This window comes from Trypanosoma conorhini (genome assembly GCF_003719485.1).
Source record: "Trypanosoma conorhini strain 025E chromosome Unknown Tco_14.4_contig_00113, whole genome shotgun sequence".
Taxonomy (NCBI): domain Eukaryota; phylum Euglenozoa; class Kinetoplastea; order Trypanosomatida; family Trypanosomatidae; genus Trypanosoma; species Trypanosoma conorhini.
This window is the reverse complement of record NW_021704200.1, coordinates 1-16,075: the sequence shown is the minus strand read 5'-3', so window position 1 is coordinate 16,075 and position 16,075 is coordinate 1. Positions and strand designations below refer to the sequence as shown.

General features: G+C 65.5%; 3 protein-coding genes across 3 annotated transcripts in view, besides 4 other annotated features; all 3 read left to right on the top strand.

Annotated features, from left to right (window-relative positions):
• Tco025E_02742 (uncharacterized protein) overlaps positions 1-37 on the top strand; it is a gene marked incomplete at both ends in the record, with an annotated part of 312 nt that extends 275 nt beyond the window's left edge. Inside the window, one exon of the mRNA XM_029369665.1 lies at positions 1-37. This exon is cut by the window's left edge and continues 275 nt beyond it. Within this exon, the coding sequence (XP_029230214.1) occupies positions 1-37 (37 nt within the window).
• Positions 38-279: 242 nt separating this feature from the next.
• Positions 280-322: a sequence feature (GA-rich).
• An 84-nt stretch (positions 323-406) lies between these two features.
• Positions 407-461: a microsatellite.
• Positions 462-532: 71 nt separating this feature from the next.
• Positions 533-568: a microsatellite.
• A 111-nt stretch (positions 569-679) lies between these two features.
• Positions 680-14,779, top strand: Tco025E_02741 (uncharacterized protein; the record flags this gene model as incomplete). The annotated part of the gene is made up of 1 exon (XM_029369664.1): positions 680-14,779. One exon carries the CDS (start codon positions 680-682, stop codon positions 14,777-14,779), a length of 14,100 nt encoding a protein of 4,699 aa, XP_029230213.1.
• A 367-nt stretch (positions 14,780-15,146) lies between these two features.
• Positions 15,147-15,177: a microsatellite.
• Positions 15,178-15,541: 364 nt separating this feature from the next.
• Positions 15,542-16,075, top strand: Tco025E_02740 (receptor-type adenylate cyclase; the record flags this gene model as incomplete). Its single annotated transcript, XM_029369663.1, has 1 exon — positions 15,542-16,075. A coding segment is annotated over one exon (534 nt), but the record flags the coding sequence as incomplete, so codon positions are not given.

Sequence of the window (16,075 nt, the reverse complement as noted above, 5' to 3'; positions counted from 1 at the left end):
AATAGAAAAGAAACGAAGAGAACAGAGAAACAGATAAAACAGGAAAAAAAAAGCGGTAAATAAACGGAAACGGGGCCGAGGATTTTGTGCTCAGTCTGCGCAGGGGAAATTTAGGGAGGCGAAAGGAAGAGGGAGCAGGGGAATATTGATAAGTCATGAGCAACTGAACGGACGCCCGCGCCGCTGTTTGGCTTTGGCCGCCGCACCGCCGTGGGCGCTGGCGGCGTGTGCCGCGACGTGTGCGATGTCTTTTCTTCTTTTTTTGCGGCTCATTTTCTTTTCGCCTTTTCATCCTTCTTTTCTTTTTCTTCTCCTTCTCATTGCGTGTGCTGTGGGCGGCCGCTGTTGCGGCTCTGCTGCGCGAAACAAGAGGCACGCCCGTACGTTATTTAGCTGCTAGTTAGTTAGAGTGAGCGAAGACACAGAGCGAGAGAGAGAGAGAGAGAGAGATCGAGAGGGAGGCACACGCAGGTACTGCCGCCCTTAATTTTTTTTTTTTTTTGACTGGCGTCTGTCTGTGTTTAGTTAACGCAAAAGAAAAAAAACACGAAAAAAACAACAACAAAAAGAGTACGGCCGGCAGCTTGTGGAAGGGCTCCACGTGTGTTTAGGGCTGGCTGCGCGGTGGGCTGGTGGCCGTCCATTTTGGTGCGGGGGTGGAGTGGGCGGGAGCGGCGTCATGCGTGTGGAGGTGAAGTTCGGCACGCAGGCCCTCGCGGTGGAGCTGCCGGATGGCCCCACGCCGCCAACTCTGCTGCGGCTCAAGGAGCAGCTCTACGCCCAGACGGGGGTACTGCCCGCGATGCAGAAGCTGCTCGGCAAGCCCAAACTGAACGACCCTGACAGTGACGACAAATCGCTTCTGCAGCTGGGCGTGCGCAACAACGCGAAGCTGATGCTCATCGGCGCCGCCGTGGCGGAGGTTGTGTCGGTGAACACCGTCTCCGCCGCACAAAAGCGGCAGGAGGAGGAACGCGTGAAGTTGCTGCGGAACCTCGAGCGGAACATTTGGCTGCTTCCCTCCTTTGCCGGCTTCATGGCGGACCCGTACGTGGAGGGCAAAGGCTTCCCGCTGGAGGGCGGCGGGGTGGCGTTGGCGCTGCTGACCCTCGACGTGGCCCTCTCGCGCATCAACACGCTTGGCGTGACGACCTCGGACGGCGCCGGCACGGCAGCTTTCCTCCTGCACTCGCTGGGAAAGGAGGGGCAGGCGACCATCTCACACCCGCTGCTGCGCCAACTCAGTGCGGCGGATATTCAGTCGCTTCAGCGGGCACACGGTGCGCTGCGCCGCTGCTACTACTTTGCCCAGGAGGCGGAACGGGCACAGGGCCCGGAGCAGGTGCTCGCGATCGTAAAGAAGGCAGTGTCCGTCGTCAGTGGGCTCGCGCGGGGGGAGTGGCTCCTGATGCCAAGTGGCTGGGTCGGGCTGAAAGCCGCGAACGCTGTCTACCTGCTCATCCACCGGCGCGGGCCTGAGGTGTTTGACGTCGTCGTCGTCAATCGCGGCAGCGAAGGCGTCTCGTACCACCCGTCGTGGCAGACAGCGGAGAAAATAGTCTCGTGCCCGCTGCTCCGCTTCGAGGGGGTTGCGAGCGCCCGCCTGCTGGACCCCGCCTTTTGGCTGCTGCTGCTCTCCCTGCGGATGCGTGGGAACGCGCCCGAGAACCGGTCGGAGTACATCCGCGAGGAGGTCTTCTACGACGTGCTGCTCCCGTGGCTCGTGGAGCGGGGGCGCAGACTGACGGACCCGCCGCGGTTTGCGACGGAGATGCTGCTCAGCTCCAGCGACAACCACGACGCGGAGGAAGACGAGGCGGCGGCGGTGCAGCGGCGAAGGACGCAGCCGGCAACCGACGCCGCCATGCGCTGCTTCCCGGCCGCCGTACACGAGCACAGCGCGACGGTGGCGCGAAGTGCGTCGAGCGCCATCAAGGGGGCCGTCACGGCACTTGTGTATCTTCTGGAGCAGTACGGCGTGCGGTCACGCCCCGTGCAGAAGTCCATAAAGTACGCGCTCAAGTATGAGTTCATGATGCGTGCGGCGGAGGACCTCAGCGTCGTTGCCCGCCGTTTCCTTCGCGGCTGCCGCGGCGGCGGCGACGACGATGACGACGAGGCAGACGACGCCGACGGTGCGCTTGGAAATGCGGACGCCGGTGCTGCTCGCATCCGGCGGGCCCTGCGGCAGCTGCGAAGTGCCGGGGTCGACGACACGGTGTCGGCGGCAACGATGGACGATCTCTGGCGCACCGCGCGGGCGTCGAACATCGTCCTGGTGAGCGGCGAGAACGTTCTCCTCGCCGAGGATCACTTCAAGGCGAAGACGGTGCTCGTCTACTGCGGGGGGCTGCAGGCGCCGCCGTGCAAGAAGTTCTCCGCGCTTCTCTCGGAGGCCACTCCACGGCTGCTTGGCGCGGTGGCCGGCGTCGAACTCCTCTTTCTTAGCTGCGATCGCGATCGCCAGGCTTATGAAGAGCACGCGTCGATGTTTACCTTCCCCCGCGCCGCCTACCCGTGCACGGAGCTGCTGAAGCAGTTGGACATCAGCCACGTTCCAGAGCTCCTCCTCTTCGCCGCCGACGGTCGGTTGGTGCACCGGCGGGGTGTGGCGGCGCTTCGCACGGACCCAGAGGCGGCATTGTTTCCGCGCGGCCCATGGACCGGCGCGACGCCGCTGAGGGCGGTAGATGTGGCGATGTTCCGCTGCGGTGCTGCCCAACTTGCGCACCACACAAATAAACGCCTCACTGGGGAAGGCGGTGCACTCAGCGAGGCGGATGCCACACGCGTGCTGGAGCTTCTTGTTGCCGTGCAGTGCATGGTGGAGGCGCTGCCGAAGGAGCCGCAGACGCTGCGAAGCGGCCTCGCCACGAATGGGGTGTCGGAAGAGCACGTGGATAACACAGAGTTGCAGGAGGGCGAGGAGCGAGAATTTAGGCTCTCACAGCAGTGCCGCGTGGCGGTGGAGGACAGCGCATTCGCCAACACAAGTCTTCTGCCGTCCGTCTCCACCGTGGCGTACTACGGGCAACCGGTGCAGACGGTTCTGCCGGAGATGAAGGAGATGAGCGACATGCGTCGTGTGACGGGGTGGTCGCAGCTCGATGTGGCGCTTCGGCGCGCGGTGGAGGCCGTCGATGTGCTTTGGTTGCGCGCCCGCCACAGCTGCACCAACTCGCGCGTGGCGATTCAAATGCACATCATTGAGCTCATCTCGTGGATTTTTCTGGAAATTGTGCCGCTGCCGCTGCCGCCGGGCACCGACGTCCGCGCGGTGCCGGGGGAAGAGCGACAGGTTGTGGCGAGCTTCTACACGGAGGAGGCGCTGCCCGAGGCGGGCAACACGAGCGCCGGCGCCGGCGACGCGCAGACCCGCATACAAGAAAACATCTACTCGCTTGTGCTGTCGTACACCACGGCGTGGCAGGCGGTGGAGGTGCCGACGCGGGCCTTTGACTCCAAGCGCTGCTTGGTTGCCATGGCTATTCTCGTCGTGTATGACGCAGTCGCCCGTTGCACGCGCGGCGGTGGGCAATGCAGCCTTTTTGCCTCTATGCTAAACAGTGACGGCGGGTATTACCTCTCCACCTCCGTTGGCAGGCACGCCCTGCCTTTTGTGCGTGTCAGCGCCACGCTGGAGCTGGTGCGGCCGCAGTTCCTGCTGGCGCGCTCTGCCATCGTGCGCTACATCACATTCCAGCAGCGGCACTGCGCCCACGAGCTGTTCGACCTGCGGATGCCGGAGAAGTTGGAGCTGCGCAAGGAGAGCGTCACGGTGCGGTTCCTGCGCCGCCTCCTTGACAGCTGCGGCTACAGTCTGCACGCGGCGGGCGGGTTTGCCGCCGCGGGCTCCGAGATGGACATGCTCATGCAGTGGTTCTGCAGCCACCGCACTTCACTGGCGAGAGAGCACCCCGAGTTCGGGCGGCTGCGCGACATGGTGCTCCTCACAAAGTTTCTGGCAACGATGGAGATGCGGGATGCGCAGCTGCTGCGCCGCCGCAGGCAGCTGGACGAGTTTGCGACGTGGCGCCTCACCTTCGACGAGGACGCCCCTGGGCGCCAGATGAACGCCGGCTGGCGCACAAACCCCTCCCCGCCGGAGTGGGAGTGCGTGCTGGTGCGCGGCCGCGACAGCGACATTGCCGACCTCGTGGTGACGGGCTTTGGCGACCGCGAGCTGCTCTACGGCGAGGGTCTCCTGCTGCACTCCCCCATCGACGTCGGCCGCCTCCTCGGCGTGGAGCACCCCACCGAGGACGACGTGCTGCACGCCACCGCCATGCCGACCTTTGAGGGGACGATGAGCGAGGAGGAGTCGGAGATTTTGCTCTCGTGCCTGACGGTGCCCTACGCGCGGCTGCCGCTCGTGCTGGACTTCTTTGCCTCGCAGGACCGCCACACGTACCTCTTCACCCCTGCCCTGCAGAGCGTCTTCTGCGCGGTGCTCTTCGAGCCCGACGTGTTTGTCGCGCCGGAGACGCTGCAGGCGGCCGCCCCAACGATGGTGCCGATGCGTCTCACGGAGCAGCAGCGAAGGGTGGTTGAGCAGCGTCGCCTGCGTGGCGACCTCGCGGCGGAGGACTTCGAGTCCTGCCTCGGCACCACCTACGGCCTGCTGCTGAATGAGCTGCGGCACAGCCCCGCCTCCGTGCTTGACCCGCTGCGCCGCATCCTTGAAGGGGTGCGGGAGATTGGCCCCACCTCAGTCTACAGCGCCAACGCGTCGTACGTGCTGTTCATTGTGGGGGTCGTGTGCGACGTGCTCGCCTTCTGCGGGCGTGTGCGCCGGTGGGCGTCGCTGGCGGGCTCGGCGCAGCTGGCGACGATTACGGCCTACCACGCCGCGATGCTGCAGTTCCTCCTCGCGGCGGTGCAGCCGATTCTGAGGGAGTGGTGCCAGGAGGCCGCGGGGAACGACGACACCCCGACGCAGTGCGTGCTGCACAGTTACCTGGCGGTCATCCATCGTGCGGCGTGGAAGCTGGCGGTGGCGACGGAGCGCGCCGCGGCGGCCCGCCAGGACCTCGACGACGACGAGGCGGAGGGCGGCGGCCAGGCACGCACGACCGACGCCCCGCCACCCGCCTCCCCTGCGCCGTCGTCCCACGAGCACTTGGTGTCGCAGCTCGAGTCGCTTTTCTTCGTGCGTACCAGGCACAGCTTTGGCATGGGCATGCAGCGCACGCAGCTCACCGCGCAGGAGGGGGACCGTCTGCTGTCGCCGGAGGAGAAGCTGCAGCGGTTCCTGCAGGCCCAGGGCCTTGACACCGCCGGAAGGGCGAAAAAAGTACTGGAGGAGGGGCAGCAGCTGATGCTCAGCGGTGGTCGCCGCCGCGCCGTCTTTGTGCAGATCCGTGGCCGCCACTACAACGACACGGTGCGGCTACCGAATCTTTTTCGCAGCGACGCCCGCAGCACGACGGAGTCGCGGCAGCTTAAACTGCCGCCCGCGGATGTCCCGGAGAGTACCATCCTCAGCTGCATCGTGGGGGAGATGCACGACATGCTGGCGTACATAGAGGCACTCCCCCAGGAGGAACTCGACGCCCTTTTCGAGCGCATCAAGAGGGTCGTGCTCCGCAACTACGTGCAGGGCACTGCGGCTGCCGCCGCCGCCGCTGCTGGGAGCATGGCGGGAGGTGCGCCGTCAGTGGCGTGCGCCGGAGGCCCCGACGCAATTGCTGCGCAGCCGTCCAACGAGGAGGCAGCAACGTCCTCGTGGCGATTGGCTTCGCCTGGCGTCTATCGCGGACCTGCCGCGACAGGCCTCGTCTTAAACATGCACTCCTGTGAGCTGTTCTGGCGCAAAGAGGAGCTCAAGCCGGTGCCCGACAGCATGTCGCACTTCACCGACTTTGAGACAATCCTCGGCCACGATGCGCTGCGGTGCGGCCTCGTGATGCGCCACAGACACCGTCACTGGGTGCACGTCGTCGGCACGCCGTTTGACGTCATTGAGTGGACGGCGCCCAGTCCGCTGGATCAGGGCGTCCACGTCCCGCTGGTGCTACAGGGCGAGCTTTCACAGGAGCCGGTGCACGCGGCGTCCTACGACGGCGTCACGTTCAACCGCGTTGTCGACGTCTACGATGAGGCGCCGTGGCCGGTGCGGGCGGAGCGGTGGGCGGTGGGCCTTGTGCGGGCGGTGCTGCGCGAGGAGTTTCCCGGGGGCAGCATGAAGTACTTCCCCGTCGCAGAGGCGCGCGACGCGGCGCCGCCGCAGGAGCGGCCGGAGGACGGCACCGGAGGTGCTGTGCGGGTGATGCGCTTCATCATGAACGACGCCCCGCAGTACCCGGACGAGGGAGAGCGGGCCACCTGGAAGGAGTTGATTGCGTACAAGCACCCTGCGCCACACTTCCACGTGTTTAACCTCGTCTCACACGCCCGCAAGATGTACCGCTCCCTCGTCTTCACCTCGAACCAGCGCTACTGTCTGCACAGCCTTGCACTGGTGGTGCGGCCGCGCGAGTGCGAGCAGCTGCGCCTCACGGCTTTTCAAGCCGGGGAGCTGACGCGGCGGGTGCGGTGCGAGGGCTGCATAGAGATCCACCGCTACAACGCCCGTCTGGGGGCGCGGGAGATGTACCTGCCGGCGCGGCTGCTCCAGGGGCTGCTGCCCAGCGCCCTCCTCGAGGCGTTTCTCTTTTGGCAAGAAGAGGGCGACGGCAGCGTCATTCGCGGCTACGGAGCGGGGGAGGCGCAGGACTTCTGGTTCAATTACGCCCTGGAGGTGCGGCTGCGGCCCGGCAAGGCGGACTGCGTCGTCACGCGACTGGAGAACGCCGCACACCGTCGCCCACGCGGCGGCAGCAGCCGTGCGACGGGCAGCGGCACACCCGCAGCGGGCGCCGAGGAGGAGGAGGAGGTGGAGGACGGCGCAAGCTGCGGCGGCGCACAGATGGCGTTGCTGCGGAGCGCACTGACGCCCCTCTCGGACGCGACGTGCCGCTGGCTGCTGCGGCGCCTGCGCGGGGACGTTGTGGCGGCGATTCAGTGGGCTCTCGACCCGGCCAACCACGACACGATTACCGCCGTGGAGGGGCGGGCGCAGCAAGGCGCCGCGTCGAATGCGGCGGCGGAGACGTGCAGCGACGACGGTGCGCTGCGGCAGTCGCCGGAGGAGGCGCGAGAGGGACAAGGCCTCGTGCTGCTGAGTCTCCTGCGGAATCCCGCCCTCGCCCCGCTGCGGCAGCTGCTAACGGAGCTGGAGGACTGCTCTCACGTGCTGGTGTGGGGCCGCGTGTCTCCGCGGCGGTCGCCACCCGGCGGCGACGAGCAGCGCGAGGCGGAGGTGGAGGCGGAGGCGGCGACGATGGCAGATGTCGCCTCCATCGAGCTTCCACGGCTTCGCGCGAGGTTTCAGCCGCGCGTTGACACCGTCACCGGCCAGCTGCGCCTGCACCTCGTCGACCACCCCGGCTGGTACGTGGCCGAGGCCGACGACGTCCCACGCAACGTGCGGCACGACGGCGCCGGTGACTTTTTGCGGCACCTGCGGCGGCCGTTTCAGCAGTGCCTGACGCTCTGCAACGGCACGGGCGGGTTTGCCCTGATGGTGCCAAACCACGAATTCATCGCGATGCAGGTGCGGGAGGACCCATTCAGCCCGCTGCTGCTCTTCGACCGCTCCTCCCTGCGCTGGCGGGAGAGTGTGGCGTCCCCGTTTTATCTCTTTGCGGTGCACCCGTGCGGTAGTTTTCTCACCCCACCCACGCTCGGCGCCGCACTGTACTACGCCGTTGTGCAGTGTGCCACACAGCACTACACGGAGGCGATGCGGACCTTGGAGTCCTGCTACACGGACTGCGCTTTCAGCGTGGAGGAGGCCTTCATGTTCAGCCTCATGGAGCGAACACTTCCTGACAGGTTTCCCGACGCCCACGCCGTGCGACTCAAACTGGCACACGCTATCCAGTACAGCCCGCAGGAGCTTCCCTGGCCCCTGCACCTTGAGCTTGCCGGGTACTTGTGTAAGAAGCGCCACGTCTCCCAGGCGTGTCAGCTGACGCGTGAGGAGGTGCTGGACCTTCTCCGGCGCTGCTCCACGGCAACGCCCATTGTTCGTGCCCAACTGCAGCTGTGGGCCGCCCTTGTGAGGGAGGAGCAGAGACAGACCCCACAGGCCTTGACGCCGCAGTGTTATGTGGCGGTGAAGATGCAGCCGCCGTCGATGGATCGCTGCGGGTTTCCCTGGGAGCGCCTGCTGCTCTACCCCTGGTCCCGCATTGAGCCGCAAAGGCCCCGGCGCCTCACCTACGAGGCCCCGGAGGCGGATGGCCTGCAGGAGGAAGCCCTAGTGGAGTTCCTCTGGGCAGATAAGCTGCTTCTCGATGAGGAGACCGGGGCAAACAGCAAGCTGGGGTTTTACTTTTTGTACTGCCTTAAAAATGGCCTGCTGTCAACAAAGCTCTTTGGCGAGGACGTGCATGCGACGCTGGGGCAGCTGCTCAGTCGCTGGTTTCACCTGCGACACGCCCGCTGGGGGCGGGAGGTGCAGCGGGACGGCGAGACGGCGGCGCTGCCGTCGTGGGGCGCCACTGTGCTGCAGCTGATGGACCTTGCGCCCGCCGCCGCTTGGCCGGAGGCGGTGACGGAGGTGCGGGCGCAGCACCGCATGCGTCAGGGCGTCAACCTGACGACCTCCACCAGGGAGAGCGGGGCGCAGACGACGCCGCACGTCCTTGTGCGCTTCTACCAGTCCCTGAATGAGGTGGCGCGAGGGGCGTTTCAGCGACAAGAGGCGGTGCTGCGGCAGCGGGAGCGGCTGCAGCGCAGCCAGAGCTTTACTGCAAGCAGCCGAGAGTTCTTTGTGCGCATGACCGACCATCTGCGGCCGCGTGTCGTCCCCGCGAACACAGGCATGGAGCAGCTGCGGCTGTCGTTTCACGCGCTTTCTGCCACGGCGTGGGTGGAGCAGCGTGAGGCGGAGGAGCAAACCGCGTCAACGCATGCAGCGAGGATGCGGGGGCGGCTGTCGGCCCTCCTGGGCGCCCCCCTGAGCGAGGTGGAGCTGCTGTCCTCGTTTGTTCGCGGCGAGGCCGCCGCCTCCGCCGCCGTGCCCGCCGATGACAGTGAGGGCCCGCAGCGTGGCGGGGGGCGTTCGCGACTGCCGTTTGATCTCCACCAGCATGCGCAGTGCAGCACCCCGCTCGCAAGGCACCTGCTAACGCGACTTGAGGAGGACGCCGAGCGCTTTGCGCAGCAGCAGCGGCGGCAGGTGCACTACTCCCTCCCGACCCTCACACGCGAGCGCCTGCGCGTGATTCTCTGCGACGGCCGCGTGGGCGCCGTCCAGGCGACACTCAGGACCTCGGCGGCGGAGCTGCAGAACTGCATCACCGCGCTCTCCAACCTGAGTGCGGCGGATGCGGCGGAGGTGCTGGAGCTCACCGCGTCGGCCTTGCACCTCGCCAATGACATTTGCACCCCCACCCAGCCGGAGCGCGACACCGAGGTCGACGGTGAAGCTGCGAGGGAGGAGCACGACGGTGCTGGGGCGCGTGTGCGGGAGTACCGGCTGCAGCGAGTGCAAGGCTGCCGCTCTGCCGTTCCACTGGAGTGGCTGCTGGGCGCTTTGCTGAGCAGCGACATGGCGACCGATTTGCGGGCGGTAAACCCGTTTCACGGGGATATCGAGCGGATAAAGGCGGAACTTGTCCTCCTGATGCTCCTCGCCAACCGTAGCTACATGGCGCAGCAGGCGAAACAGGCTGTGCAGCAACTCGTGCTCTTTCTCGAGCTCTGCGCACGCCTCCGCGGCGCAAGCCACGCCGTGGGCGATGCCCCCGTCCTGGCGCAGGACCCAGACGGCGGCCGGGAACGACTGCAGGAGCTCCTGCAGCGCTTCTCCATCGGCGTGGACGTGGGGGCGCTGGAGCGGGGTGGCACGCATTCGACGGACGGCGATGGCGGCGGCGGCGGCGGCGGCGAGGGGGGCTGCGGGTTACGTGTTTTGTCGGAGGAGGTGGTGGCGCTGTTGGAGGGACGCATGCTGCAGCTGGAAAATGAGACCGTCGAGCTCCTCAACGCCCGGCGGCACTACGCCACGCTGGGCGACGCCGCGGACGGGGCGGCGGTGTCGCTCGACCCGCGCTACCTCCTCTTCGAGTTCCTGCACAACCTCCTCCTGCGCGCCCGCCAGGTGGAGATGGTGCGGTGGTTCGTCGCCAACGCCCGCGCCGGGGTGTCGCGGGTGCAGCAGATGATCATGGGGCAGGGCAAGACGACCGTCGTGGGGCCGCTGCTCGCGCTGATCCTCGCCGACGGGGCCCAGCTCGTCACGCAGGTGATGCCGACCGCCCTGCTGGAGCAGACGCGCGGGATTCTGCGCCGCTGCTTCAGTGTGGTGGTGCCGAAGCAAATCTACACCCTGCAGTTTGACCGCGCGTTTGAGGACACGGACACAAACAGCATCGCGCTGCTGCAGCAGAAGCTCGACGCCGCAGCCAAGACCCGCGCCATTCTCATCTCCGCCCCGGAGTGCATAAAGTCCGTTTTTCTCAAGGCGATTGAGCAGCTGCACCTGATTGCGACGACGCCGACGGAGGAGCTGGAGGCCGTGCACGGCGGCGCCGACGAGCGCGTGGCGGTGCAGGCGCGCGGGCTGCTTCGCCGAACCCAGCAGCGCTCCGCCATGGCAGACGCCATCACGCCCATCCTTCAGCTTTGGCAGCGCGGGGTGCTCATCATGGACGAGGTGGATGTCCTGCTGCACCCGCTCCGCTCCGAGCTGAACTTCCCCATCGGGCTGAAGCACCCCATTGACCTCAGCGGCCCCCGCTGGACGCTGCCGATGCACCTGCTCGACGCGGTGTTTTTTTACCACCGCGGCCGAACATCCTCCGCGGCGCTGACGGACGCGGCGCACTTCGATGTCGCACTCGCCTGCGACGCCGGACGACGCCCCGCCGAGGAGCACCTCGCAGAGGAGGGCGGGGCGCCGGAGGAGCGACAGAGCCTGCAACGGACGCTGCTGAGCGGCATCCGCGACGCCATTGGAAAGGGGTATGAGATGCAGGCCCTGCAGCGGGAGCCGCATCTCGTGCTGCTCGACCACGCGTACTACCAGCGCCTGCTGCTCCCGGCATTGCTGCCGTGGGTGCAGCTGTGGCTGCTTCACGAGATCCGGCGGGCGAGCCGGCTTGGCTTCCACGCGCCCACCGCATCCTTCGCGGCGTCACTGAACTGGGACTCCTTCCGTGCAGGCACAACCGAGTTTTTGCTCCATCCCGTGCGCCCAGCCAGGACGAGTGCTCTGGGGTCTGCCATGAACGCGAACTTCACCCCGTTTGCGATTCAACTGCTCTGCCTTGCCCACGACTGGTTGCACCGCCTTCTGCCGCACGTCCTGGCAAAGATTGACCGTGTGGGATTCGGTCTCATGCAGCCGCAGGACATGGAGACCGTGCCCGCGGAGGAGCGGGAACGGATGCCGCTGAGTCGTCGTCTGATGGCGATTCCGTTCGTCGCGAAGGACGTGCCCAGCCGCAGCTCCGAGTTCGCCCACCCCGACGTCGTGATTGGGCTAACGGTGCTTGCCTTTCGCTACGAGGGCATGCGCCTCACCGACGTCAAGGCGCTGCTGCTGCAGTTGAAGCAGGACTTTACACGACAGTCGGGGCCGAAGGAGCATCGCCCGGCGGCGCGGCTGTACCACCACTGGCTGCGCCTCAGCGTGTCTGCGGAGGCGCAGGGCGGGTGCCACGCCTCACAGAACGTGGCAGCAGCGTCCCCGGCGTCTGCGGCGGCGGGCCTCGCGGAGGCCACCCCGCCGCCGCACGCGCCAGACGGCGCACCGCCCCAGGATCGCTCCGGCATTCCACTTTCGCAGCTGCACGTGACCGACGAGGTGGCGGTGCACGCCTTGCACCACCGCCTCCGCTACCTGCCGGAGGTGGCGCACTACTACTTGTGCTCCCACGTCTTTCCCCGCACCATGAACTTTCAAGGCATGAAGATCAGTGCCTGTGGCCACGAGCTCGGCTCCTCCATGCTCTTTACCAGACGCATTGGGTTCAGTGGAACTCCCAGCAACCTGCTCCCGCGCGACCTTGGCGAGTGCTTCTACGAGCCCGGCAGCGACGGCCGGGTGCTGGCGGTCCTCACCGACCCGTTGGTTGTCACCACGGAGGTGCTGCCGCCGGACTGGACGCCGCTGCGGGTGCTGGACCGCATCGCCGCAGCCCATCCCCCGTACCACGCCCTCATCGACGCCGGCGCACTGATCACAAACATGGAGAACGAGGATGTCGCACGCTACCTGCTCTCCCGGCTGCCCCCCGCCCTCTTCGACGGTGTCGTGTTCCTCGACAACAAGGATCGGCAGATGATGCTGCAGCGCGGCAACGGAACGAAGGTGCCGGTGGCGCAGTCCGGCGTCGCCCTCACGCGACGCTTCACCTTCTTCGACCAGGTCCACACCACAGGGACGGACGTGCGTCAGGCGGCGTCGGTCACGGCGGTGGTGACGCTGGGGAAAGACATGGTCTTCCGCGACTACGCGCAGGGGGCCTACCGCATGCGGGGCGTGGGCAAAGGGCAGCGGCTGCGGCTCTACCTTATCCCCGAAGTCCTCGCACGCATCCACGCCACGCTTGGTGTGGCGGCGACGGGCAACCGTCTCCTTGACGTCCCCGCGTGGCTCCTACTTAACTCGGTGCAAATGGAGAGTCTGCAGTTTATCAAGCTGAGCATGCAGGAGCTGGCCAACGTGTGGCGCAAGAAGGCGCTGCAGTACCTACTCGCGGACTCCATTCACTTCCACGCACATCCAGACCTCTACACCGACATGGCACGCTGCAGACGGTTTCACATGCGGCGGCAGTGCGCGGAGGCACCGTCGCTCCCGGATCTCTCCCTCCTTCGCTCCGCCATTCAGGAATTCCGTGAGCCGGTGGCGTACCCGGTTGACGCCGTTATTGACACCTGCGTCCCGTTTCTGCAGCGTCTAATGGAGCACACACGCGAGAAACCACAGGCCCTCATCGCCGGCGATGCGGCGTCGCAGCAGTTTCTTGACGACCTCATGCAGCGTTTGGCCTCCTCGCTTGCGAGTCGCGGGACTGAGTTGACGACCGCCGCGAGCGCCGACGCCGCCGCGGCCATGAATTTAGACTCCGAGGTCGTGCATGAGCAGGAGGAGGAGCAGGAGCAGGAGCAGGAGGCGGAGCAGGAGGAGCAGCGGGTTTCTGTGGCGTCGCGTGACGACGAGTGCCACATCCCCTGGCGGGTGGAGACGCTTGAGACGCACTGCAAGGACCACCCCGCGCAGGGCAGCTGCTTCTACCCGGTGACCCGCTTCCGCGTCCGACCGCAGCAGCCGCTGCTCCTCGTGGATGCCGCGATTCAAGTCAGCGAAAACTACTATCGTGAGGGTTGGCACGGCGCCGGCGAGCGTCGTTTGAAGAACGTTTTCTTCTCGCTAGAATGGGTTCCGCTGCCGTCCAACGAGGAGGAGGTGCACGTCCTTCACTTTGGCCTGGTCACCCTTGCGGAGGGGGAGTCGCTGCGGTGGATGATGCACCACCCGACGCTCCTCGCAGGGCGGGTCGCTATGGCGTTGCGGGTGGTGAGCAGCGGGCGCTACATGGACGCCACGGACCTCTTTCCCCTCGCCGCCCCCCGCGTTTGGGAGGGGCGCGTCCCTGCCGGCCTGCCCCCAGCGGGGGTTGCGCCGTCGCCGGCGCCGGCGCCGTGCGTGGAGCGGGACGGGGCACTGCTGCTGTACCGTTTCGTTAACAACGACATGTTCTTTTTGCCCGGGGAGTTGGCCGTGCTGGAGGAGGTGCTGCGGGGCGTCTCTCGCATGGACCGACTGCAGTTCTTCACAGACTGTCTGCGTGCCCGGCGGCGCCACAGGAATCACTGGGACGACGCACCGGTGGCCGCCCTCTTTGTTCCGGCGGAGCAGCAGGAGGCCATGCGGCCACTGGCGATACTTACCGCGCTGCGCGTGGGGTTTGAGGCGTTGCACGAACGCGCCGTACAGACACCTCCACCCGCGCAGCTGGTTGCACAGCTCCGCTCCTTCCACGCGCGTGTCTCGCAGGCTTTGGAGGAATCCCCGGACGAAATGCAGCCGGCGGACCCGTCCACCGCGTCGTTGCCTTTCGACAGGATGGCGCGGATCCTTCATGATGTCTTTCCATCCGTCGCCAAGCCGTTTACGCCGCACGACGTGGAGCACGCGCTACGGTACTTGTGCCAACACGCTGCGCCTGGACTCCGCACCTGCGCAGCCACGGGTGGGGGCCAGCCACACTGCGTCCCTCTGCGCCGTGTGGCGGAGGCGTTTCCCGTGCTGCAGGAGGAGTTCTTTCAAGCGCGCCTCGCCGCGACGCATGCACCCGGGAGCCCAGAAGAAGAGCCGTGGCACTGCCTAAGATGTACTCTACTCAACGATTCCACACTGCGACGGTGCGTTGCCTGTGACTCGCCGAGGCCATCGGCTGCAGCCCGCGGCGAGTGTGCTGCGACGCGCACGGACACAACTGACGCGCCGTGGTCCTGCTCCCAGTGCACGTTCATCAACGCATCCCAGCGGCAGTCGATGTGCAGCATGTGCCTGTCTGCGAACCCCAACCCACTCGGCGACGCACAGGCCGGTGCGGGCGGCATCGATGCCGCCCTCTCCGTGGCATGGGAGTGTCCCCCCGGTTGCTGGGCGTGTTCCGTCGAGCACGGCGGCTGCAGCAAATTCAACCCGAACGACGTCTTCTACTGCCAGGTCTGTGACAAGGCCCGACCGGACTTGGCCGCGCTTCGCTTTTAGTCTCCCCGGCTCCACGGGTGGAAAGTGTGGTGGGGTGGGTGAGGCTATGGCGGGGAAAGGGCGCAGGCAGGCGACGCGGGCAAGGCGGCCGCGGCGGGGGAAGAGCAATGAATTGAGTGCGGCTGTGGAAGAGGGGTGAAAAACAAAAAAGGCAACAACAACAACACCCGCAAAGGCAACACGCCTGCGTCTAGAAGGCGCACCCGTCCTTCCCGCACCATCTCGCTGCCTATTCTGCCTGTTTGGCACCCAACGACACCTGCCACTGGCACCCGGCAGCCGCTCCAACGACGGCCCTTCTTCTGCGAACGCGGAGGTCCCGCAATGAGGTGCCACTATGTTTATTTTTCCGTTCACCGCTGCGGAGACACACACGGGCACACACACACACACACACAAAGAGGAAGTAAAAAAAAAGGGCCGTCATGGACATCCCACAGGGCACGTGCGTCTGTCCCCATCCACGCCCATGCCTCCCATGACGACTACCTCGGCCATGGAATGATTCTTACCAATACCTGTGTAATAACAAAAAAAATGAGTCATAGCAACCGAAACCAATGAAATGAAACGGAAGAAAAAAAACACATCTCTGATTCTGTGGATCACTAAACTAAGATGGCCCAAAAAATAATGAGGCGGTACAGTCTCATTTTTGCGCAAGCCACCCCTCAGTCTCTTTTTATTACCTCAAATCCTCTCCTTCCTTTCTGTAGGAATCCACAGGCTACACAGCAAGACAGTTGCAGGGCAGCAGCGGTTATGGCGGTGTGTTGGGGGCGGCGCGGCTGCTCTGCGCAGCTGGGCTTGCGGCCCTCTGCGGCGGCGCCGTGCCTTCTTGTCCTTGTCGTCGTCGTCCTCCCTCTTCTGCTGCTGCTGCCCCTTCCATGTGGCGCTGCTCGGTCTGCGGCGGTTCAAAAAGAAGTCAAGGTTGTGTTTTTTCGCTTCAATATCCCGGGGCTTGATGATTTTTCCAGGAACATCGTTGCGGGGCTAAATGCTTCGTTGCACTCGCGGAACTTCGTTGTGGAGGACGATGTGCGTGTGGATGTTGTCATGCAAAACACAACATTCGCCACTTATCCAGGGGACCTTTCTTCGGTGTTGAGGAACAAGGATATTTACGCCGTCGTTGGTCACAGTGGCGACAAGCTTTTGGAGAGCATAAAAAGTGTCCTTGCGCAAGAAAACGCCGTCGCTTTTGCCCCGTTCACTGGGTCGAGCGTGGTGCGTGGGTGGAACCCCAACATGTACTTTTTGCGCGCTGACCCTGCGGCGGAGCTGCTGGCACTTCTC